This window comes from Hetaerina americana, unplaced genomic scaffold (genome assembly GCF_022747635.1).
Source record: "Hetaerina americana unplaced genomic scaffold, ioHetAmer1.1.p SCAF_4, whole genome shotgun sequence".
In the NCBI taxonomy this organism is placed as follows: domain Eukaryota; kingdom Metazoa; phylum Arthropoda; class Insecta; order Odonata; family Calopterygidae; genus Hetaerina; species Hetaerina americana.
Genome location: NW_027286985.1, coordinates 23,078,607 through 23,104,987, shown reverse-complemented (window position 1 = coordinate 23,104,987; position 26,381 = coordinate 23,078,607). Strand labels below are relative to the sequence as shown.

Sequence of the window (26,381 nt, the reverse complement as noted above, 5' to 3'; positions counted from 1 at the left end):
ATGGCGCTGTACCATGCATCGTTTAAATCCGAGAGCTTTCAGAATAAAAATAAATATGATATAAAATATTTTCATAGGGCTTGTCGCATTGATATAGAGTCATTTGCTCATATAATTGATTCATAAAAAGGAATTCACCAAATAGTATTGACTCACCGAATCCATCCAATGGAAGCTCATAAATTCCCTGTAATATGTTAATCAACATGCAAATCAAAATAAACGTAACAAATTGTGATAAATAATTATATGAATCCAGTTCAAGTGATGATTACTAAAAATTCAGTTTGATCGCTTTTGGTTTTGTATTTTTGGCTCTTTTTTAGCCCCATGTACGGGTATTTATTTGGTGAATATTTAAGCATTCTAAGCTCATTTAATCTTATCATTTTACAGATTATCACAATTTTCATTGTAAATGGAGCCGAAGAATTCATTATTAAATATTGAAATGCATGCTATAAGGCAGCTGATAAATCAATAACGAATTGTTGCTATAAAAATGGATTAATGCTTGAATTCAATTGTTTTACAGGTATATAGTTTTTAGCAATAGGTTAAGGCGTTTGCCTCACTAAATTATTGGATCATTCTAGGCCTGTTCATAAGCCATTTATGATGGTATAATTAAGACATTGGGCTTTGATTTTTTCAAAATTGTATTTTAGATGCAAAAGTTATGAATAACCAGGTTAAATGTTCATCTATAATAAAGGAAATAGTTAAATATGACAATAAGAGAACAACGTCTAATGAATAATGCATTAATCTTACTTTTATGCATAAAAATATCTGCGCAATGACAAGCCAGATGATTTAAATTATGTACTATGTCTCAGTCTGCAAGAAAAATGTCGCAATAAAAGCTATACTAAAATTCAAAAGAATGAGCTTAAATCCAAGGGCTACCAAAATATACTATCACTTACTGTCACTAATGAAAAATAATTCTTTTGCGTCGGCTACTTTGATACATTGATTCCTTAGAAAAGTGTATGCACCTTATCGGATTTGAAATAGCAAATAATTGAATATTTTAATTTGAAATCGATTATCATCGAATTATGTATTCATAGTAGCTAAATGTACAATTGTTATTTGAATATGTGACATGAAAATTTTATCGAATTTTCCACCGCATAATTATTGCGCTTATTGGTTTGTGAATTAGAAGTAGTATATGTTACTCGGTGTGATACCATAAGACATTTTACGTAACCAATTTTTGATTACATCTATCATCTATGACTTGCAAAAGTAGGGTATGATAATTACATTTATAAATCGAATACTGCTCTTCTATCGCATTAACTTTAGTTTTTGGGTAAATGGTTTTTTGAAATGTTTTTGTACAGAAATAATAAAAAAAACATTTTCATCATCCATATCCTTCGTATGGACTGCATCAGGTGGAAAAAATTTCCTCGCGGGTGAGAAGGCTTAGCATTTAAATCCTCGGGAGGAACTTTTGAAACCCCGCAGTTTCATACCGCAAGTTTGACCTAGTTTTCAGGATTCAGCAGGAAGCGGATTAGGCCTTCATTATGACTTCAGACTGGCAAATCTCTTGATGAAGATGGATTTTCCTTTTTGGGGCTAATTTCGAAAATTATTATTTTATAAATTGTGACGTTGTGCTTGGCGCAGCGTCACTTGCCCAGTTCGAATACGCGCGCCCCTCTCGCGAGCCGTAGAACGGCGGGGCGCTATCTGTGGGCGCCGACAATGTATGTAAGAAAAAAGAAGAGCGGGGCGCGCGGCGCGCGGAGAGTGCCGGCCAACACGTGGGAAGCAGAGTTCGTTGTGAGATGCCCGAGAGAGAAGGTCGTGTGCTATCATCGTCGAGTCACCGACAGCCTGCGAACACCGGGGGTGCGCGTGCCAGCAACCGACCTCGCCGTGTGGGCCCCCCGCAGGCCCCGACCGGAACATCGGGAGCCAGCAGTCGACAGCGAGGCGGCCATCTTCGGCTGCAGCCGAGCGGCCACCCAACATCGTGGCCCAGCAGGCGTCGGCACCGCGCGTCATGTTTGCTTGGGAGCGCCCACACCTTTTCTTGTGATAATAAATAGTTCTTGTGAAGTTTACTCGTCGTAGTCCATTTTTATGCGCCTCCTAGCGTCCCTCGTGATTTCAGCTGAAGAGCCGCTGCCCACCCCGGGGCACATAAAAGGTGAGCGAGCCCTCCCCTGGGACGAGGAGTGTGATGGGCCAGGTGACAGCCAGCGGCGTGACTCTGCGGCTAGCCATGCGGCTAGCCTGGCGCCCTCAAAACAAGTAGAGTCGCGGCCTCCCTTGTCTCGCGGTATCGGGGAAAATTTATATATGAATTAAATACCGCGTCACAAATGGCGCCCAACGTGGGGCAGCCTTTCTATTGTTGTGCGAGAAAAGTGACAATTATATTTCGAGAGTGCGCATGAGGCGCGAGTGTAAAATGGCGTCGCGTCGGCCTTGACGAGGCAACAATGGTGTGAAGGAGAGCGAGTGGAGTGATACCGGCATGGTGTGCATAGCGTGTGTGTGAGCGGGAACGATGCGTGAGTAACATCGCGCGAGCGCCAGTTATTACGTACAGCTCTTTCGCGAGCGGTATAAAATTTTTCTATTTGATTTATAAATTAGTCCTTTTTTTTTCGCTATACATTTTCATGAAATAAAAAAATTTAAAATTCTTTGTGAGGGAAGCAGTAAATAAGAGATTATAATTTCTACTCAATCTTTTGTACTTGAATGTGGTTTGTGCGGTTGCTTTGAGTGGTTGCTTGGCGTTGAGGGTGGGATGAAAGCTGTGAACATTCCCAAGGCGACTTGTTTCCAGTTAAGTTGCGGAGGGACGATCGGTTTCTAAGATTAACTACTATTATTGGCTTGAGGGAAGCTCCGTGCGTAGCCACGTATCCCCAAAGTGGCAGAGGATCCTTTGAAAAGAGGAAGTGGAGTTTGTAATTTTTGAATTTTGAGGTTAGGTTATGCTTTTAATATAGAATTCTGATTTATTCTACCTTATTTGTTATAATAACTGTAGAACAGGGAAATATCTTTAGATTAGGATTAAATTTTTGCAGTAAGCGTATTTTAGGTTAGGTGGGGCAAATCCTTTAATTATTCAATAGGTTAAGAATTTTCTTCTTCCTAATTTACAATGGAGGGTGACACTGGATTTTTGGCGAGATATCAGAGAGATATGAGGACACTGCTACGGCATTCAGCGGTAAAGGCAGAATTTGAAATAATTAAGCAAATGAGTGAAGAAGAGGTGGAAAATGAGTTGTCAAGTAAAGGACACTCCTTGGTAGGGCCACTCTTAGTGCGCAAAGAGCGATTATTGCGGGCTAAGCTTCTTTTGGCACAACCACGATTAGGAACACCATGGTCCAAAGAATTGGACGAGGATGTGCAGCCTGACGATGTAACCCTCTCAGGAGCTCTACACGCCTTAAACTGGGACGAAGATCTAGAGGCAGGGCGGAAAACGAAAGGAGCATGCAGTAAGGGGCATAAAAAGAAGCACATCGAGACGGAGAAAGTTGCCGCAAGCGACGGAGAAATTAATGAGGAACTGAACCCCATTCGGACCATTACAGCAAACGCAGCGGGGGGCCCTCAGCCCAAACTGCCGCTGATGGACTCATATGATTTTCCGCCGCTGGGGGAAAGGAAAGAAGCGTCAGATTTGACCAGAGAAAAGGAAAAACTGCGCATTCTGCCTTCGGAAGCGAAATCAAATCAGAAAGAGATACCAGTACAGAGCGACCGCAACTCTGAGGAAATAAAGGAGTTGCGGAGTCAATTGCAACAGCAGAACGAGATGATCAACAACCTAACGGATGGAATTAGCCGAATTTTACAAAAATTGGGCAGTGAGAAGAACGATAAGGAAGTGAACTTGAGAAAGGGTTCCAAGAAAAAGTATCGGAGGGAAATAACATCCACTTCGTCATCTTCTTCAGAGTCGGAGGTAACGAGCGGGTCGTTATCTACTGACAGCAGTGATGACTCGGACGATGCATCAGGGGACGATGGACATAGACAGAGCATCAGCTATGAGTTAGGAAGGGCCATAACGAGACCTACGTGGTCTAGGTCTTCACAGGCGAGAGACCAGGGACCGGGCTTTGACGGAGCTTGTTATTCCTGCGGAGAGTCGGGACATAGGGCAAATACGTGCCCGAGAGTCCAGTGTTTCAGCTGTGGCGCAAGAGGGCATATCAGTGTCAATTGCCCCAGTCGACCTGGAAGGACACAAGAAAAGTGCCAACTTTGCGGCAAGGTCGGCTTATTGGCAATTAATTGCCCTAATTGCAAACACCTGTTTACTCGGCAGGAAAACGGACAAGCGGGGAGTCGCCTAGCCCAAGCGGCTTCCCCGCAAACCAATCCGTCGAACACGAAACGGCTGAATTAGATTTAGATAATCATAGGAATAAGTCAATTAGGTTAGGAAATGGTGATTCGATTTTGGAAAAGCCGAGTTGGACAGCCAAATTCTGCGAACCAAATTCGATCAAGGAAGATGTAAATAGTGGAATAAAGGATTGTATAGGGAAAGGAAGGGAGATAAACTCAGATGGGCCAGATGAAACATCTGCTCCTGGGTCGAGTTGGACAGCCAACATCCACCACCCATCTGAGGCGTTGGCAAAGATCAAGGATGAAGAAATCTACAGATCGAGGTGGACAGCCAACCTCTATCGATCTGGCCAATGCAATGGAGCTATCAGGAAAAGCTCTCCAGCTGAGCAGTCGAGACGGACGGCCGACCTCCACCGCAAAGCTGATATTTGCTGTCCAGCCGTTGATTTCGCCGAGCCGAGCGGGTCAGCCCGTCTCCGCCCACCAAATCAACCGCATATGGGGCAGAAGGCGCATTGGTCGACGGAGTCAGCTCCGCTCTGCCAATCCGTTAGGTCGGGAGAAAGCGAAAGGGTCAAGTCTTTGGTAGGATCGAACAGGCCAGCCTGTCTCCAGCCGCCAAAGCAAGCAGAGAGTGAGAGAATGATTGAGAGGCCTCAGAGCATCTCGTCGGTGCCACAAAGCCCGCCGAGACATGCGTGGAATGTAGATTCTGCCCAGTCGCTTCACGCGGGCCGGAAATCAGAACAGGAGAGCGATTATGAGGAATTGCCTCAAGTACTGTTCACTCTGGATCGGTTGTGTTCCAACAAAGGGACGGGCAGGAATGAGTCGAGTGAGAGTGTGACATACCCTGTAACCATTGAGGACAAACCTGATAGGCTGTGTCTGGTTCAGGGAGGGGGAGTCGGCGTGGAGTCCACGCCTAGAGTGAGTTTAGCGAGTGTGACGGCAGGGCTAGTAATCAATAAGGAGAAGAGCGAGTTTTGTTGTACCAGGGCTGCATATCTTGGATATCTGTTAGACGCAGAGGGACTTAGACCAGATCCGGAAAAGATAGCTCCAGTCGTGAATTATCCAGCACCATCTAACCTCAAACAACTAAGACGATTTCTTGGTATGATTGGATGGTACGCTCGGTTCATAAAGGACGATTCGGAAATCAAGCTTCCACTGGTCAAGTTATTTCACAAAGGTCAAGAGTGGGAATGGACAGAGGAACAGCAGAAAGCGTTTGAGACATACAAAAGGGCCATTACGGAAGCCCCGGTCTTGGCAAGGCCGGACTTCTCTAAACCCTTCATTGTACAAACTGATGCGAGTAGTGAAGCAATTGGAGGTGTTCTTTCTCAAGTGAATGAGGACGGAGAACATCCAATCGTTTATGTCAGCCGAGTTCTCACATCAGCTGAGAAAAACTATACGACGACAGAGAGAGAGTTGTTAGCAATTCTATGGGCCATAAAAAAACTAAGGCCTTATTTAGAGGGCTACAAGTTCCTCGTGATCACAGACCACTCCGCACTCCAATACCTGCGAAACCTCAAGGAACCTACGGGTAGGCTCGCGAGATGGGCGCTGGAGTTGCAGCAGTGGGACTTCGAGGTGGTGCATCGTCGAGGTAAAATCCATGATTTGCCTGATGCACTATCTCGTATGTACGAGCAACTTTCTGGCGAAGAGAAGATCGCTGAAATTACGGAAGTAAAGGATGAGGACTACCAACGCAGAGTCGAGGAAGTCAGCAAATATCCGGAGAGGTATAAAAATTGGAAGGTCGAAGCGGGCCACTTGTATCGTTACAAGTACGATGAGCTGCTCGATCCAATCGCTGATTGTGAAGAGGGCTGGAAACTCGTGCTTCCAAAAGAATGTCGAGAGCGGGTCATAAGGGATGCCCATTGTGAACCTTCATCGGGCCACCTCGGAGTGGAAAAGACATTCGATCGAGTCGTACGAGATTACTATTGGAGAGGGGCCTATCACGACATTCACAACTTTGTGAGGCAATGTCAGGAATGTCAACAGTTCAAAACGTCGCAGCAAGCGCCTCAGGGACTATTGGGTAAAAGAACGGTAGAGAGACCATGGAGCGTCGTAGCAGCAGATCTCATGGAGTTTCCGCTTCGCAAAGCCAAGAACAAGTACTTAATAATCTTTCAGGACTTATTTTCAAGATGGGTGGAGCTAAAGTCGGTCAGAGCTGCTACGGGGGCCAACGTGGTTAAAGCACTTGAGGAGCTTGTCCTATTTCGCTGGGGAACGCCGGAGTATCTCTTGACAGATAATGGAAAAGAGTTTGATAACAAATGCGTAAGAGAAGCATTGGCAGAGTATGGAATAACGCATACAACAACGCCTCCATACCATGCTCAGGCAAATCCAGTGGAAAGATCCAATCGAACGCTGAAGACGGCCATCGCGATGTTTGTAGAAAAAGACCATAGAGACTGGGATCAGCATTTACACGAACTAAGGCATGCAGTCAACACCGCGAAGCAGGCCTCGACTAAGATCTCGCCAGCCTACTTGAACTTCGGAAGGCATCCACTGCCAGTGAAGAGTTTGCGGCGCGAGCTTGAGAAGGGGGAAGGCATAGAGAGCAGATTGGATCCACAAGCGTGGAAAAAGAGGGCCGATAGATTAGGCTTATTACGAGATCTAGTAGCCGAGAACATAGAGAAAGCTCAGGAAAAACAGGCGCGAGCGTATAATAAGGGTAGAAGAAACATCGAATTTAATGTAGGAGACCTAGTAATGCGTAGGACCCACCATCTGTCCAGTGGGATTGATAGGTTTTCAGCCAAGCTAGCCCCTAAATTTGAAGGACCAATCGCGATACTAAAAAAACTGTCTCCAACAGTCTATATAGTAGAAACGCGTTCCAATAAGCAAAACGCGAAAGTAGATATTGGTGACTTGAAACGATATATAGCACCAAGATCCACTCGTCAAAGTGGTGAGTTCTCCGAGCGCCAAGCCCACGGAGCACACTCTCAAAAAAATTCCTTATGAATTTTGGTATTATGCAATAGGTCAGCATTGTGTGTTTGCCTCATGTTATCTTGTCTGTGTGTCAAAGTGAGCGATTTATTTTTCAATGATGTGAAAATCTCTGTCGGACATTATTGTTGCTACGGCACATAGCCCTTGAATTGTGGTGAATGAGAGTTTACAAACGAGGTGTGATGTGTTTGAGCTGAGGACCTACTGCCTTTTATAGAGTGAATTATCTGAGCGAGTGATGCTTTTGTTGAAATTTTGTGAGAAATTCCCTTGGAATGTATGAAAGATTCATGCCAAAAGTTTGTTCATACCAAATGTATTACTTGATGTCCATAGAGAATGTGGTTAAAATTAGAAAAAGTTGTGCTATCCATTTTCTATCCAATAGCTGAAGACAGAATCTCAAAACTGAGTGAACTACTGGTAGAAATCTGTGAAATTGTTGTTATTATATTGTGTTCATAGGTTTCAGTTGCAGGCTCGTTTGTAAGCGGTCCACTCGGACGAGTGTCCGGCTTAGGGAGGGGGTATGTGACGTTGTGCTTGGCGCAGCGTCACTTGCCCAGTTCGAATACGCGCGCCCCTCTCGCGAGCCGTAGAACGGCGGGGCGCTATCTGTGGGCGCCGACAATGTATGTAAGAAAAAAGAAGAGCGGGGCGCGCGGCGCGCGGAGAGTGCCGGCCAACACGTGGGAAGCAGAGTTCGTTGTGAGATGCCCGAGAGAGAAGGTCGTGTGCTATCATCGTCGAGTCACCGACAGCCTGCGAACACCGGGGGTGCGCGTGCCAGCAACCGACCTCGCCGTGTGGGCCCCCCGCAGGCCCCGACCGGAACATCGGGAGCCAGCAGTCGACAGCGAGGCGGCCATCTTCGGCTGCAGCCGAGCGGCCACCCAACATCGTGGCCCAGCAGGCGTCGGCACCGCGCGTCATGTTTGCTTGGGAGCGCCCACACCTTTTCTTGTGATAATAAATAGTTCTTGTGAAGTTTACTCGTCGTAGTCCATTTTTATGCGCCTCCTAGCGTCCCTCGTGATTTCAGCTGAAGAGCCGCTGCCCACCCCGGGGCACATAAAAGGTGAGCGAGCCCTCCCCTGGGACGAGGAGTGTGATGGGCCAGGTGACAGCCAGCGGCGTGACTCTGCGGCTAGCCATGCGGCTAGCCTGGCGCCCTCAAAACAAGTAGAGTCGCGGCCTCCCTTGTCTCGCGGTATCGGGGAAAATTTATATATGAATTAAATACCGCGTCACAAAATGTGATCCTGAAAGGTGGTGAAGGGAGACTAATACCGTAATCGCTTTGTACTTCACGAGCCAACATTATTAATTTCTGCACTGTTTATAAAAAATAAGCTCTTTTCCATCCTATCAGTTCAACCCGAGATGATTATTGGTATAAATGTTTTCTTAATCGCTTGCCATCGTTTTGTACATAAATAGTGTACAGAGAACCTCCGGAAAAATAGCTAAGTAAACTATTTTTGCTAAATTAATGGAGTCAACTAAAAATCACACAAAGTTTCATTCGGAATCGTCTAACTAGCTCTTTAAATTGATTAACTGCTCGGGAGAAATGAGATTGCTCTAATCTACACTTATGAGCCAAATTTATTTGTTATCTCTACAAGTTCGAATTCTTGAGCGGGAACATTTTGACAGGATTTCCATACATCACTTTCTTCCCAGTACAAAATGTTTTCAAAAATTGCTCACCCATACTTTATTTTACTGTATATTTAACATTCATTTTAAAACCCTCTCATGTCTTTTTGAAATTACACTATTGATATGAAGATGTACTAATTTAGTTGAATTCTGACTTCCACGTTATTATTTAATTAATGACTGAATTTAAGCGCAGCTCAATTGAAATCACGAATAAATTACTTGAAAACAATTTAAATTAAAAGTTGCAATATTTCCACCAGTACCTAATGCTAAGTTTGTCAAAAAATACTTCAATTATGGGTTTCTTGAGACGCTTTACCTATAATACGTTCAGTTCAGTACATAGTATATCTATGTATATATACAGTATATATATATATATGTATATATATATATATATATATATATATATATATATATATATATATATATATATATATATATATACATAGGCTTAGTACTGGATGATCTCTATCATCACCTGCTAAACCGACCTATATATATATATATATATATATATATATATATATATACGGCACAATAGAACACAAAATAAAACAGAGAGGACACTCACATTGTAGATTGCTTTGAGCTTTCGGCCTTCTCCGCGGCCTTCTACAAAGTAGTATATATATATATATATATATATATATATATATATATATATACTCGCAGTGGTCCAGAGGGTAGAGCGTTGGACTGCTGACCAGAGGGGCCCAAAGTTTTCATATATATAAACCATAAACATAGTAATCAACCTGACGGTCGGTTTAGTAGGTGATGATAGAGATCACCCAGTACTAAGCCTTATACGGCGTGTGAAAATTCACACATTAGGGTAGGGGGGCCAGTTCCTTTCCCTGTGCCGGTTATGGTTGATGATGTGGTCACTGATCTGTGAATTTTCACACGCCGTATAGGGCTTAGTACTGGTCGATCTCTACCATCACCTACTCAACCGGCCTTCGGGTTGATTAATGTGTTGTTTTATATGTATATATATATATATATATATATATATATATATATATATATATATATATATATATCTGAATCACTCGTTGGAAGTTTTGGAACGGATCACTGAGTACCCTTTCTTCGTTTTACTCCCAGTTCGGGGTTCTTCTACAACGGCTGAATTTTTTTTCCTCAAACAAGGAAAGAATTTGTTTACTTACTATCAGAATTAAATGTAGCATGAAAATAAAATTTCCATCAATAAACAACTTGATGAAGGTATCCCATACGTTAGGAGACAAATAACACTCCGTACTATTTAGCACAAAATCAACTTGGCTCTTAACGGTTCATCTGAAGCTTAATGTTGTCGATGATACAAGACTAATGATATTGATGTGCTAACGTCAAATATAATATAACTTGCGGAATAAATGATGTTTTATCAAAACGGCTGCCAACACAGTGTTAACAATGAGTTTAGATTAAACATCGGGTGAATTAATCAGCAGCAATGACAGTATCAAATGTTTCATTAGCATTTGCAGGCAAATCGCGGTTAGTACCGTAGGCAACACTTCAAAAATATTTCTTACAAACGTAGAAAATGTTTGATTTGGAGATTTACTTAATATATAAAAATATCATTAGAATTTATGCCCGCTGGATATCCTAAAATACAATTACATTAGATTCGTAATTTGTATTCACTAAAAATAATTCACTTTCCAGGGGAGTTTTTTCACTCAAAACATTAAATTTATCCAGAAAATGGTATAAAAAAATGATTAAACTTTCAAATAGTAAAATTCGAACACTTAATTTATTGTAATGTCCTCATATACAAAAAGTAATATTATGGTGAATAATTGACAGACAAGGGGTGTTTAACCATGACTTCTCTCAGCGTGCTCGAATGAAATAATGAGTGCAAATCAGTTTAACAATGTGTTTTTGCTCTATTTCTGTTATTTTAGTTTGAAATCTTGTTTCTAGGTAAAATAACAGATATTTTATAAATTAATAAAAATATTGTATCAAGATCAAAACAACTAAACCCATTTCTATTGCGGTCATAATTTTAATACTAATATAAATGAATTTACACTTTTCCTTTCATAAATACGTAGGCTTAGTGAGAAATACTTTCAGATTTCCCAGGGCATCTTACGTTTTCCAATATCTTTTCGATCTTTTTCCTCATTACTCTCCGATGGATTTTAAGGATTTATAAAATAAAGTTGAATAGCTCGTTAGTTGACTCAACCTCCCTATTATTTCCAGGCATTATTCGTGTATTTTATTAGTGCTCAAACTAATGTGATAACTTCGTCAACTCCAGGACACTAATTCGCGAGTATGCATTTAAATGTAATGCTCTGAAATGTGATTTGGCATTTTTGGTGTCTTCTTATTATGCATTTATTACTTTTCATTGACATTAGGCCATCAATAATGTGTTTCCTTTACTTGGAGTTTCTGATAGCCGGCGAGAAGTTATGAAAGATGGCGAGAAATTCCTGAAATTTCAGCGTGATTTCCTTGAACCCGCGGACGTCTGGCCAAGCTGAAGGATGTTTCCCATTTCTTCTGGAACAATGAAACCTGGGGTAGTTGTTGCCCTTAAACTATATCTTAGTTGGAGTGCAGGTAGTAGTAGCAAAAATGGCTTTACTAATGAAGGTAATAGGAAGGCGCATTATTGCTGAGGGCACCTGAGGGTAATTGGAGTAGTCAAGCCTTCAGAGAGGGAAGGGAAGTGAGAGAGGAAAATGGAGGCACTAAGGAATTTAAGTAATTTACGTAAGGCGACAAGGAGCTTGTAATTTCTCTCCGACGACTAACGACGGTTCCCTGCACCCGGGATCTAAATACCATTTAATTCACATCTACAAGCTAGGTTTCGACATATTATCGTAAGGAGATGACCAAATTTTGTCATCGTTAGGAAAAATATTTTTTTTCCTTGGATACTTATCACGGTTACAGTTAAAAGGTTTGTTAGCACTTTGTGGATAAAGCGATCCCTTTCAACTGTTCTGTGATGCTGTTGGCAACATTTTTTTGTTCCATACACATAATTATTAATGACGACTCGGGTTTCGACGTCATGCGCCAACTTCAGGTCATCACCATGAATAGATTCTATATGTTACGCCTGGAAAAAGTGTTTCGTAACGTTTTTGCATAACTCATATGCTCGAACACAAACCCAGGGTCTCCGCATCACCCACGTGCCCGCAATCATACATCGCAACGAGTGACGTCCCTCCCCCTTCTTTTTCTCCTATGCCTCCTTCGTCGCACGGATGGCGAACAGAGGTATCTTCTCATGACAACCGGATGTCACATTGTTTGTCCTCGCTCTGCTTCCACTCTCTTGAGGGAGTGCGCGGCTTTTGGCGAAGAGTGTAATGTATCTTTCTCTCACTCTTTCATTTTTTCCCCATTACGGGTGTTACAGATTTTGGTTGTGGCGGTGTTTTGCTGCTCCTCTTGTCTCATCCTTTCACCTCGCGTCCATCCGCTCACCCCTCGACGAGCAACACACACTCAGACCGCACTTGCACTCTCCCTCCCTGCACTTGAAATCACGCCCCTCGCATTGTAACGTTTTTTCGTTGACTCCATCAATTAGAAGCTAAGTAGGCACGAAAATATTCACCTTAATGTTTCCATCTCGCCGTCTACGAAAGGACAAAGGGGAGAGTTTTTTCGAGTAGGCTTCCTCCGATCGTGGAAACGCACGAAATCATTCGCGAAAAAAAATGACGCGAAAGTTTACTTTTCGGAATTTGTTTCGTACACACTTCGTCGTGGGGAGCTGGCGAGGGAATCCAGAACCGCGATTCCACCCGGGTGAATCATGACGCACGACTGGACTCATGGTCGTGTTTGTGATTTATTTTCCTTAATATGGTACTTGATTCCCGGCGACAGCTTTCCGGTGGGTTAAGGGTGGACATGGACATTACGGAGCCATGTGTGTGCCGGATTATTGTGAACAAAGCGTCCGGCTCCATTGATCCGAACACATTTGTAATTGCTTCTGAAACATCACTGAATTTTAGGGGATACGTATTCAATTATGCAAAACCCGCTTGATCGTTACAACTAGCCCGCAAATGGATGAATCCTTTCCCAGATAATGATTTCATTAAAAGACGCCGTGTCTCTTCCATGACGTTCCTTGAAAATGAAAATCAGAATTGGTAAATTTATTTAGGAAACAGGTTTGTGTGCATTCTAATGCCAAATGAATACTGTATCCTGTTGATTACATTCGCTGTTGAAATTAAAAATTAAATAATTTCTTTGAAATCTTATTAGCTCCCTCTGTATTAACTGTTTATTGTGCAAATTAACTATCAACATACTGCCTATATTTGTTACTTGGTAATTGCAAATAATTGAAAGTGATGAAATTTTAATACATGGATTTCCATAGAGAATCGTGTAAATTAGAACAAAACACATAAAAACGTATTTAATAAGGCATTTCATAAGCACTTAGAGAAAATAAAATAATCATGACTTCAGCCAAATGCTGCTAACGGAAACTTTTGTAGCCATGGTAATTAAAGTGGATATAAAATTTGACTGCCAAGGGAAGAATTTTTTCGTTGGTTACAATTATAATTTCTGCATTTTAGACAAACATAGTTTTATTAACCAAGCCTGGAGCTTCCAATTGGTGATGGGTGAAGTATATTATATTACACAAGCTCAGCACAGTGATTTTGAGCATTTGGTTGTACATTGGATATTGAAAAACCGTTGAAGATTTTCAGTCCATTTGCATTAAAAACCGTATAATATATAAGCGTCTGCGTTATTTGACTTAGTTTTTCAGCATGTCATATCTTTTGGATAACATTGAAATCAAATGGGATCTGTTGGCACTCGGGAAAAATGCTAATTTATAATCGTGTGTGGACGTTCTTAGGTATCGTTGCTACGAATTACTGGATTTTTGAAGAAACATAATAGAATTTCCAGGATGGCCGACTACTAGGGAAGCTAAACATTACACGAATTTGTCCTGTTTGACATTTTCACAATGATAAAGTAGGTCGCGGTAGTTCAAAGGGTCGAGCATTGGACTGCTGACCGGAGTTCCCGGACAAGCCACTCTAGGAACCTGCAGTTCCACCCAAGCTATGTGATTTTTCGGGTAGCAGATCTTTCTGGGAGACCATTACTGGCACAGGGAAAGGAGCTGCCCCCGCTACCCTGATGTGCAAATTTCACACGCCGTCGGGCTTGGTACTGGCTGAACTCTATCATAACCTACTAAACCGACATTCGTGTTGATTAATGTTTATGGCTTCTTTAATAAGTGAGAAATAAAAATCTTTGCAAGCAATCAAACGCACACTATTTAAAAAAGCACCGAAAAATTCCCAAAAGAAACCAATCCCGAATTTGGCATTAATAAGTATAAAAAACATAGAAAGTGGCAATATCAAACCACCTGCAGAAATTGAAGCACTCAAAAATAATTTTCTTATGAACATGATACGGGGGGAAACCTGCAATTACGAGTAACTGGTTTTTGGTCTGAACCCTAATATAAACTACACTAACCTCAAAGAGTAACTTAGAAAGAAAAGTTTAAACTCAGACAATATTCCGAAATCAAAACTAAACTTCAAGAAGTCTGCTAAGGAATAAAAACATATGCCATAGTTAAAGCAGACAAGGCTTTTACACCGGTGAATCTAGGGGAGGAGAATGTGGGGGAGGGTTTTAAAAATGGAGAAGAAAGAAACCTTGTCAAGGATTTGCATTGCATAGTACCCGGTACAAAGTTGTGCAAAACCTGATAAAAAACGCAAACACTATCTTATTCATGGCTCATATTTGGGCATCTCTTTTCAGAAACAGCATGTTTTGTAATGGCAATACAAGATCGAGTAATAGCAAGAAGGAGCAACATATAGTGTATAAAGGAAGATAATATGGATGCAGATAGATTCAGAAAATACCAACAATGTGGAGAAACCATAGAAAACCTAACATGCGGATGAAAACATCTTGCCGGAATATAGTAGAATACACCGACACACACAGCAAGGCAGCGAAATTAATACGCGAAGAAATTGTAGCCAAACATAAACTAATTACAATAGGCACTCCATACTCCTGAGAACATCCATGAAAATGAGGAATGCAGAATATATTTGGGACAATAAACTACTTACTGATAAAACTACAATAAGCAATAGAACGGACAATGCATTTAATAGCTCATTATCAAATAAAATTATTACTAATAGATATATCTATTTCAAAAGACTTAAATATGGCATGTCAAGAATATAATGTCAAAATACACTCCCGTAACCATTTAGTTGAAAGAACTCTTCATGGAAAATTGTAAACGTATCAGTTGTACACGTCATATTGTTCATAACTGGCATTGCCGGCAAAAAAATCATCAGTTTTATCAAAACAATGGAAATTAAATCGTATATTCACGCAAACAAACAAAATACAGCCATACTTAAAAAAAACACGATATTGAGAAAATTCATAACGCAATAAAGAAAAATACAATCAGGTTAACACCCAAAAATAATAGTGATAAATCATTTTAAATGGGCCAAGATTGGGATTAATGATTATTTCTTCCCCATAATATTTTCAGTGGTATTTGAAATGGATACAAATTTTCGGTTGAGGTAGCAAAAACATTTGATTGACAATGAATTTTTAACTTGAAAACGCACGAAAGGTCAAAGTTCTACGACCACTGTAAATCATATTCTTTTCTCGTGCTTGCAAACAAGTTAAACCGGTTAAGTTCTGCAGCGTACAAACTCCACAAATCAGAAAGGTTGAAGAAATTATGGAAAATTGACAGTGAATGGATATGATACAAGGAAATTGATCAGTAAATTTTGCGAACCGATTTCCACAATTTGCAAGCCAATTTTTTTTGGCAGGAGTGAAAGACAGAAACAGCTTTTTCAAAATATTACTTATTGATCAAAAGATTTTGCATATTGTTTTATGGTGCCAGAAAAGTCATGAAGATGAGGGTAGATGAATATTCAATATGTAGTTACGTAAGTCGCGATATATACAGTTCTCTTCAGTTTTTGTTGCAGTTGAGAATTGTGCGAGGAAAAAACGGTTCGACATTCTATTCTTTCCTGAAATCTTTCTCTCTTATTGTCTACTGGCTAGTTTAGAGAATATTTCACCGTTTTTTTGGAAAAATTGATTTAACATACCTTTTGCAACAAAAGTTTCTAGGATTTAGTTTTCATGCCCTAATGTTTGTATCTAAGGTAGTCGTTCAGAGAATTATTGTGTTAGTCTGATAACCCGCTGGGATAATTTTCGCTTCAATAATAGTAGTAGTAGCTTTGCAACTGAGCCACAGCTACTCAGTGACACCGACAGCTGAGGTCATTTTCGCCATTAATATGGATAGGAAAAGAGGAAGAGCTGAGAGAAACCCTTTGTCGGCATTAGCCTACTCTTAACGAAAGGTGCCAACAGGTCGGCAGTTTAATGTGCCATCCGACGTAAGGCGTAATCACCCAAATTGCTCTCCATAAGGTATCTAAAGTAAAGGCATGGGATCGGGATGCAACTGAAAAAGTTCTGCCGTCTCCAGGATTCGAATACGGGCCTCCTGATTGGGAAGCTAGTAAGTACTTAAGTCACCACACCATCCCGATTCTCTTTCGTTTCTGTCTTGCATGTTTTATGCCGAATTGCATCAGTAGCTTTTAAATGTAAAATCGAACCTCCATAGATCTGATTTCACCGTTATCAAATACGACATTAATCGTATTATTTTATCGAAATCGTTGTTCTCTTAGCTTGAGTGACGAATGTTCAAACAAAATGGACGGATGGAATTCCTCTCCTTTCCTTTCAATTTTCCCCGAGACGAATACAAAATCCTCGTGCCTCACTCAGGCGTGAGACGTTATTCCCTAAAGTCTCTCATTTCTTTCGAACAAAAATTAACGGTATCCACCCGCTTGCTCAGTCCGCTTAAAGATATAGTTTTCGCAAACAGGGGGGATGCGTTTGTGTCTCACACGGCGATGGCTGTAGATTCATCGCGTTTATCGCAAGGGAACATCTACTGGCATAAACCAGCAAGTTCTCTTTCATGACTTAGGGTAAGTGAATTACTCTGAGAGGACGTTGTTTGAATGCGGGGGGAGCGCGCGTCTGCCCTTAGGCTAGCGGGGCGGGGGAAAGGTGAAGTCATAGAGAAGGCGGATTTTATGGAAAGTGCTATTCGAGGTTGGGGTAACGGTATGAAAGGCAGTAGGAGAGGAAAGTGTTGATAAAAAGAAACGGTTTTTAAGGGGGGGAAAATTGTTTTAGAAAAAACGGAGAGGACGAAGAGAGAGAGAGAGCGAGCTATTAAATTTACGAAGCGATGGCGTAATGGCAACACGAAGAGCTTACTCAGGGAATGGCCTCCGGGGACGCACTTGGAGTGGGATTCCGGAGGCGGAGAAGTGGATGTCGATGAAAAGGGTGGAAATAACGACCGGTCGAATGATGTTGAGCTAAAAAAATAACGTACATTTTCAGCATAGGGTCCATATGTTCTAAAGGGGTTCCTTTAAGTCTGGAGGCGTAAAAATGAGAAAAAAATGACGTTATTCGGAAGCTGTTTCCGGACTGAGTACCTTTTAAGTCAATTGATGGACGGTGTATGCATCAGGTGAACCCCCATATGAGCACTTATATATTTTACTTCAGGGACCAATTTTATTTCTATTATAAAGGCGGAAAACATCATACAGTCTTTGAGGAAGATGATGGGGTCCCCCTTTTTGGGCTGTATTAGATTGGCTCAGTCTCCTCGCTTTGAGAATCTCAAGGGAATTTTCTACGTCAAGAGTATGTGCGTCTTTTTTGATACATGAGTCTCCGCTTAGGATTGGTGGATGATCGGAAGATAATTATTAAATCTTAAGTCCGAGTCGTCGTACAATATTTGTTATCGATGGAAATCATTCTCATGTTGATGTTTTGCTCCTTAAATCTTGTTGCATCGACCCTTAAACGTTAAAGAATTATTTCCCAGTGATGCAATTATTTTAATTCTATTTAATTCCATTAAAAGGGCTAAAGTTAAAGACTTTCTTTGAAAGGAGTTGGACGCTGGATCGTTGGGAGTAATTAGGAACACAGATGGATCATTTTCCGATGATTAAAAATTGACCTGGTGCCGCAACTCGTGTGATGTACCAACATGAGGGCCGCTTTACGAAAATCTCATGGGATATATCGTTGTAAATTTTGCATGAAGTAACCATCCCACTTAAAAAGACAATGAGTGTGTCATGTGCACAGTGCCCTCTTGAGTACACGGCAGTAATTATGGTCGTGATTATTACTCACTTGAAATATATGAAAATGGAAATGGCAGCAGCCAACGCTGCTAAGGACAATGCATATCCGGCCAGGTAAAGGGTCGTCGCCAGTTCCACTCCGCCACCGAAAATCGGGCCTCCTCCCGGGGATTCCACCTCCTGGCAGCCCGTGTAGTCCGTGTACGTCGCCCACGTCCCGTTTTCATGACAAAATCTTGTGGCGTTCTCTGAAATTAAAAAAAATAAATTGTGGTGAATTCATTAATTTTGAGTAGGTCGTTAGCAAAATTTAATATTTCCACGAATATTTAATGTTAATGTGAATTCCTTATTTATTTAATACACGGATTCAAATTTCATTAATAACTAAATAAGCAGCTTGAAGGTATAAGAGAGGTGTACTAGAGGAATATAATTTATAATTTGGTTTTTTCTCAGTATGACAAATAATCTGAATAAAGTAATAATAGGTATAAATATAAATATTAATCGCTAGCAAATAAATGGAGGCATAAATTGATATCTAAGAGCTGTGGGGTTAAATAAAAATTTAGTTTTATGAGTTTTGTCATCATTTAAGAAGGATAATGGAGGAATATTGAAGCCTGGAAAAGTATTTTTTTTTCTGGTAAAAGACATTAATAAATGAAATTTACTATATGAGTGGAAAATAAATATACACGGTACGTATATTTTAACATTATATTGGTGTAGTTAGGAGAAATAGGTCAATTAATTTCTTTTTCTGGCATTAGCAAGGATCAGTTCTTTGCGTTTTAAAATGGGTTTAGTTTAAATAGACTAAGTATAATTATAAAACAATATTCCACCTTATCTATGTGTAGATACAGTATTTTTAGCCCCTTAATTGGAATAGATGAGAGAAAATTCAATGAACTTCGTTAATCCCTAGCCCTCTTCCAGTTTTTAAACTCTTGAAATCTATAGGTGCTCTAAATTTGCCGACCCCGGTGGCGGCGGGGTAACGTCCTCGTCTGCCATTCCAAGGGTCGCGGGTTCGATTCCCGCCTGGGTGAGTTTCCCTCCATCTTTGGCTTTGGCTTGGGTGTTTGTAAATGTTTCCATTGTTATCGTTGTTAATAATTCGATGTAAAGGCCAAAATGTGCTGTTTTCGGACTTATACTACATAAATAAATAAATAAATTTCTGTTAATATCTCCATTCTAAATTTCCAATATTCACGCTGAAGCTGATACTGATGTGAAATGTCAGGGTCAATGTGGGGGAAACTTATTTCTCCCCGTGATGGAATATTTTATTTTTTCATAACTTCATAAAGCCTGCTATTTCACCTGATTGGCGCATATTTGCCGGTAAAACGATTCCGATATTTGGATTTGAACGCTTGTTTGAAGGCAAAATCCCCGCTATGGGCTGTAGTTACTTCCATCTGTTCCTCAATTGGAGCTGTCATGGGGACTCGGCGTAAATAATTTGATTGATTCCAGGAGCATTCAGCGTCCTCTCCATCCTATTTTAAACATACACTACAGCTCTTCCATGTGGATTATCCTCCGTCTTCCAAAGAGCCAGCTCAATCCATATTTTTTCCTTCTTTCCCGTCGAGGAAATCAGACGGGCCTGCAGACATGTTCATGGCATTCCATTCGGATTCACAGATGGATTGGGGGTGGGTTTACTCTTTCGGGACTCGGAGGTCTCTGAGGTAGCGAGGAGCGGGGAGATCAATGGAGTACAAATAAGACCCAGAGACGCCCGTCCATTCTCCAGGCACCGTCCTTTTCCTCTCCCCCCCTTTTCCTCCCCGCGCCTCGACGTGCGCCTCCTTCGCCTCCCCGCCTCCTCACTAGAAGGAGCGGTCCAATAAAAGCGTTGATTACACTTGAAAGGAAGGAGCCATTGTCATCCGGTGGATAGACATTCGGCTTGGGGAGCGATGATGGGCTGGCTTTAGCTGCCTGCGGCGAAGAGTCAGTCGTATGGAGGAATGGGCGGATGGTGGTGGGTTTTGGCGCTTCCTGGAAGGGGTAAGAAGGTAGACGTAATCTACTCCGTCGGCAAAACGGGATTGTGTGTGAGTTTGTGTGAGTGTGTGTGACGGAGGGAGTTGGTGGAGGAAAGGGGAGTCCTATTTTCTTCTTCCAAGGCCAAGTGTCTCAAGGGGAGGAACGTCTGTGGTCGTATTTTCCTGGCATCTTCCTAACGTTGGTCGGACATAAAACAAACATAAAAATGTTTACCCTTAGAAATACGTTGAAATTATTCGGTAACCTTTAAATCGTTTCGGTCATTAAAAAAAAAAGTTTCTCTAGATACATATGACCACAATGTATATTTGTCTTTATGTTGATATATGTTCCCTCCTTTGATGGAATAAACGGAGGTTGAACCATTTGCGAAGAGTAATGCCATGACTCATTTATTCTCAAACTCGTAGCTTTGATTAGCTGATGAAATCGATGGTATTATTTTTAAAAGCTCTGACTCGTGCATTTGTAATCAGATTTTGTCAATTTAACGCATTCGTCTTGTCACTCATAATGCCTTATAGATTATGCTAATTTTTTTGATTAGCATAAATTAGTCAAACATTTTCAACTTCCTGAGTGTTATACGAATTGCAATAATGCTAAAGATTGCATAATTGCTGCGAAGAGATTTTAATAGATGTCTTAATACTACCACTATTAATTTAATGCCACAAAATTGGACTTCATCATCATATGGTGGTGTACACCCTCTGTCGTAGGTAAAGGAGGAAGCCCAGCGAGTCCATTGACTAGAAGGGAAAATAATAAATACTTTTTGCAAACACTTAGGCCTTGTGAAGAAAGGAAGCGAGTTAAAGGTAGCTGAGAAAATGTAAGATATCGAGGCAATAATGATGAATCGTACAAATCTGCGTGCTCGTATGCCATTCAAAATATGAAGTATAATATTGTCATGTATAGTTTCGCAAAATCCCGAGACTTATTCCGGAGAATAGTATTAAGCAATGGCACTTGGAAATGCTCTGTTTAGTATTATCTCCAAGATATCTCTTGATCGGTTAAATTCTGGCTCAATTACGGTAGAATGAAAGCTCTGGTCTTAGTTTCTACAGGAGGTGCACCAATTGTAGAGACCGGACTGCATTCAAAACATTTATTTCCACCCAGGGCGAATCTGATCTGACGTCAGTTCTCAATTTCCAGAAAACGGCCTTTGAATCCTTTGTGGAAGAGTTTTCCGTGGATAATAAAGTTCAGGGAGGGAATCGGGGCAGATTTTCCCACAAAGTGCCACGCGGGATTGCAGTCTTTATGCTTTCTTACTTCGATCTTCCCTTCCCGCGGAACCCATCCGCGTTTCAACCCCATCTATCGGAAGTGTCTGGAGGCTTTCGCAGGTTAATGATGATGAATCCTCCAAGTTGAGGTGGCCGTAAAGGAGCAATGTAGGCTCTCATCCATCTTGTTTCATCGCTGCCGCGCATTCCTGGAGAGAGCCCTTATGTTTTGAGGAACGAGGATTTGAAAAAGGGGTTTCGTAAACGCCAGAGCGAATACATGGTTTTAGGGTGAGGGTAAGGAGATGTTGGGATACAGGGACACCTTTATGAGACAACTTCGTCCGTGCAGAAAACCGCGCGTAGTGTAAGCAAGAAACTACCCTTTCAAGAGGGTGAATAGGATGAGGAAGTGAAAACAATCGAGCACCCGAAGCACTCACCGAGTGATTACCAAGGAAAGTTTAGTTTATTTCAATGCTCTAGTGAAAATTGATGAGGCAGTGTAGTAAAGGGGATCACCACGGAAAATTGATGCAATTTTGCCTGAATTTGTACCAAATTTCTATTTTGTTGCTCGCCTGACAAGGAACGACAGGCAGCCTTGCAATGCACTGTAAATAGAGGCAGAGAATTCATCATCTATTTATTTTACTTGTCTCCAGAATCCTAACATATTTACATTATACATTTTAATGACAATTTTGTTGAATATTTTGCTTTTTGGGGAATGTATGTAATGAATGGGGAAGGTTTCGATGTACTACATCAAAGCCGGTCAATAAAACGGTAAAATAAAACAATTTATTATACGAATGGTTTCGATTTAGATTACCTAATAATAATAATAGAATCTAATTCTAAACAATGGGCTTATGGTGCATCTTAATTCTCCCTTTTTTTGCCCACTTTGTAAATTAGTAGGGGATTTGGTGGTTTTTGAATTATGTAGCACTTAAGCCAGGATTTATCCCTAAAGCTCACATAACCTCTTTATGCGAATTAAAATTCTCGCGCTCTTAATATAAGGTTTGTTTTGTGCCTCCAAATTACCAATATAAGGGATGAACCACGCTCGTGATGTGAGGCATGGCCGACATTTTTTGTTTGGCACTATCTTCTATAATTTAAAAGCAGGTGTACGTGGTTATTGAATCACGAAAAAATCTCAATTTCTGTGCGTCAAAGGATTTTATCAAACTTCGAAGTACTCACTCGTTAGAACTCTTTATCTCAACAAATTTTAATTTATGCTATTGTTGACTGAGCTTTGCATCAGTATCTAATGACCCAAACCGCTGATAATAAAAAAATGAGAAAATCGACGATGAAAAATTTGTTGTATACATATGAGCGGCAATGTTAAGGTTAAGCGTTTTCTCGGCATTCCCAAATTACTTTTTTTAACCCTTGGGGGAAATGATTGCATTGAAGATGGGAGAGCATGAAATGCCTCTTCTTCTTATTTTGTCTCAGTATTTAAAGGTCTTGCCTTGTTCTCGTCCACATTCCCCTCTCCATAACTGAAATTCCCCTCCTCGCTTCGCAAGTGAAACGCTAGTGCCCACCAGTCCCCCTTCTTCTTAAGAGTTATTTTTGTGCGCTTTTATTTGTCTCCATAGCCTCCAGTAATTTTAATTTTGCGCTCTAGTGTCTGGATCTCTCGACCAGAGGAGTCAATAAAACACCTTTTTTAAGGCTAGTATGCGGTCTGTTCAAAAAGTATCGCGAATTTTGAATTTCCGCGGGTTAGGTTTATTTGATTTTCGATTTCGTATAATTCCCGTCAAGCAAACACAATGTAAAAAATTTTACTTGAACATTTCGCTACTTGCTTCAAGGGTCAGCAGTAGAATCTAATTGAGAGGGTAATTAAATAGTTTCAGATAGTATTCGTGTAAGCTATAGAAATCAAGCGTTTAATTAAAAAAATTAGTATAATCGGTTAAATAGTTTACGAACTCCGACAATGACCGAGTGGAAATAGATTGAGTAGTAAGGTCATCAGAGGAAGAAATTCATTTCTTAAAGAAACACTCAGAGAGTGGGAGGGAAGAACACTAAGCAATTTTAATTTTAGGCATGAAGACAATATTGATAAAACTTAGGAGTTTGAATTATAAAGGTTATATTTATTGTTCTCTTTCCTCGAGGAAATCAAATTCGAGGTATTTTAAAATCTGAGTTAGGGATGATTTGCAAAAAGTAACCTGGGCATTGAGGGAGATGGAAGCACTTATCACTCCCCTTAGCTGCAGCGATTAGGGAACACCAAAAAAATTCAGCAAGTTGGATGTTGTATCGATGAACTTGAAAAACAGTCGCACAAATGTATTCTTTCACAAAAAGAAAGTGAAGCAAGTGAAACAAAAGTTTTCATGATTCGTCATTCGTTTCATGATCACTCCCCTTTCGCGTTTGTGATATCATAATTGATCGTGCTATCACAATTGTACATTGCCCTTTCATTATCATTTTTAATTATTAATCCTTTCTGTAAAGTTTCTCAGGTTGATCCTTTTATGTTCATTGATTAATGAAGGGGGAGAAATTTGTGCTTGGGATTTCACAAGCCGTAATCCTTGACTCCGTAGGCACTCCTGGCTTCCTTCCACAAACTAAAGTAACATCCTGTGTTTCTAGTCGACCCCATTAATCTACATGTAACATTTAAGGTTACCGAATCCTTCCCGTTACGTGAATCCAGCTGCACCGGTGCAGGCTCGTGAAGTGTACCACCTGTGATACGAATTGGTACCAATGGTAGAAAAAAACTTTTAAAATACGAGCGATAAAATAAATGAAGATCTGCGTGGAGCTGTAGCGGCGCGTCGTTAATTTAAAATTCTCTCCTATTCTCCACTCTCCCTAAAATTCTCTCCAGGCGTTACCATCATTGTGATTTGTTTTTTTCTTCACTTGCTCCTCTTTTACGGCCCTTTTCGACCAAAGGGTCTTTCCTGTCCGTTCCCTCCGGACTCTCCTTACTCCCTCGACAGTCGGCTTGTAGTTTTCTGTGTACAACGACGGTCCACAGCTGCATTTTGGTCTCGTCCCTCGGGCTATCTCGACCCAGCTTCCTCCCGTGAGGATATTCACCCATGGACGTACGATATTTCAAGGGTTTCTCCGTAAATATCTGATGGATTTTCTCGTCAAACTTCGTTCTTCGATGGGTGGAAGGAGGTGAGGGAGATGTTACCAATCTTAGCGTAACTGCATGCATGGTTAACTCACCGAAGGCCTGCCAAAAAATAAGCAGTTTCAAAATAACCTGAAAGAATATTTTAGTAATAATTGAGATCGCAGTGAATCGTGGGCCAATATATTAAACTATTTTTTTGCACAAAAACAAACTTTACGCTTGGAACGTTTTTTTGCATTTTTCTCAGTACCTGACCACCCTTTGGAGGTTAAGAATTTTCATAAAATCAGGTATGCATTTTTCTATGCACTCATATAAGCATATATGTTGCGTAAAGGGTTGCTGTGACAGTTTAGATAGTTCATATCCTCGTGAAGTATGAGATAGAAATCTTTAACGCATGAGCCCTTCAGTATGTAACTGTTAATATGTCAATGCTAGAATACGAATGGTAAGGCAACTCATGCAAATAATTAGTAAGTAACAATTAGGGAACTAATGATAAATAGTTAACATGATATTTAATTATATATTTTGAGTTCTTACGAGCTGTTGATGACATACTCGTAAGCTTAGTCGAGAAAGCCAGTGGCTGATATATAAAGCCTCTCAGGTGGAAACAGTTCACAATTATAAACAATCTACAACTCCCGCAAGAAAATTTTAATTAATGCAATTATTTACTGGGTCTTTCTTTAGTTATTCTGCCACCCAAGCCGCTGAAAAGCAAATCTAAGAAAGAAATTTTAAAAAAATAAGGGTGAGAAATAAAACATATTTTTATTATTCTTTTGCATTCTTATTTCAAACCAAAAACAACTATTCATAATGAATGAGTTTAGGGAACAATCTAAAATTTAAATTTGTGAATAATAAATATCTCGTAACATTTTATTTTGCTAAAAAATCATATTCCCATCGACGGGTGCTCATCGCTGATAAAAAACAAAATATTTCACGAATTCACAAAAATAAGCATAAATATTAATTCATGGCATATTATTATTACCCATAACATGTTAAAAGCTAAAAATTATCACAAAAATCTCCTACAACCAAAAAATCGGTAATGGTTGACGGTCGAGAGGAATAATTTTTTTTCTGTTGGTGTTTCCTCTGGGTCGGATGAAAAACGTGGATTCCTACCCCCTGTCGAAAACCACTTCGGGCTCATCGAAGGCTTTGCCCGTCGCACTTATTGCATCAGGATTCGAGTTTCCCACTGATTTCCTACCAAAATAGGCGCCCCGGAATGGGCACGCTCTTGGTCCCCTGCCGACGGCGATGCCAACGGGGAAACCCGTGTTTCCAAAGGGGAAAACTTTGTGGAGAGCACTCTCCCGCAGCCGTCGCCATTTCCCATTCCCGTTGCAAGCGTTCCAATCTCGCGTCCCGTCTTTTGTTTCGCTTTTTGGCATTCCATTTCCGATCCCCATGGACTTTGGTTCCACCTCGCTTATTTCCCAAATTCATATTCTAACCTTCATCGAAACTTCCCTCGCTCACCTTTTGTTTCCATCCCTTCTTCCGCGGAAAATTCGATCGTCTCCGGTTTTGCAATTGTTCAGCCTACGCCTTCTCTTCCCCAATTTTTTCCCTCGTCACTCTTTATCATTCTCTCCTTTGCTGTTTCTATTCCTT

At 40.7% G+C, this 26,381-nt stretch overlaps 1 protein-coding gene across 1 annotated transcript in view; it reads right to left on the bottom strand.

The window, feature by feature from the left end:
• LOC139692103 (diuretic hormone receptor-like) overlaps nt 1-26,381 on the bottom strand; it is a 366,793-nt gene that overhangs the window by 161,308 nt on the left and 179,104 nt on the right. The window contains exon 2 of the mRNA XM_071590138.1: nt 18,373-18,571. Coding sequence (XP_071446239.1) covers nt 18,373-18,571 — 199 coding nt within the window. The remainder of the gene's footprint in view (nt 1-18,372; nt 18,572-26,381) is intronic.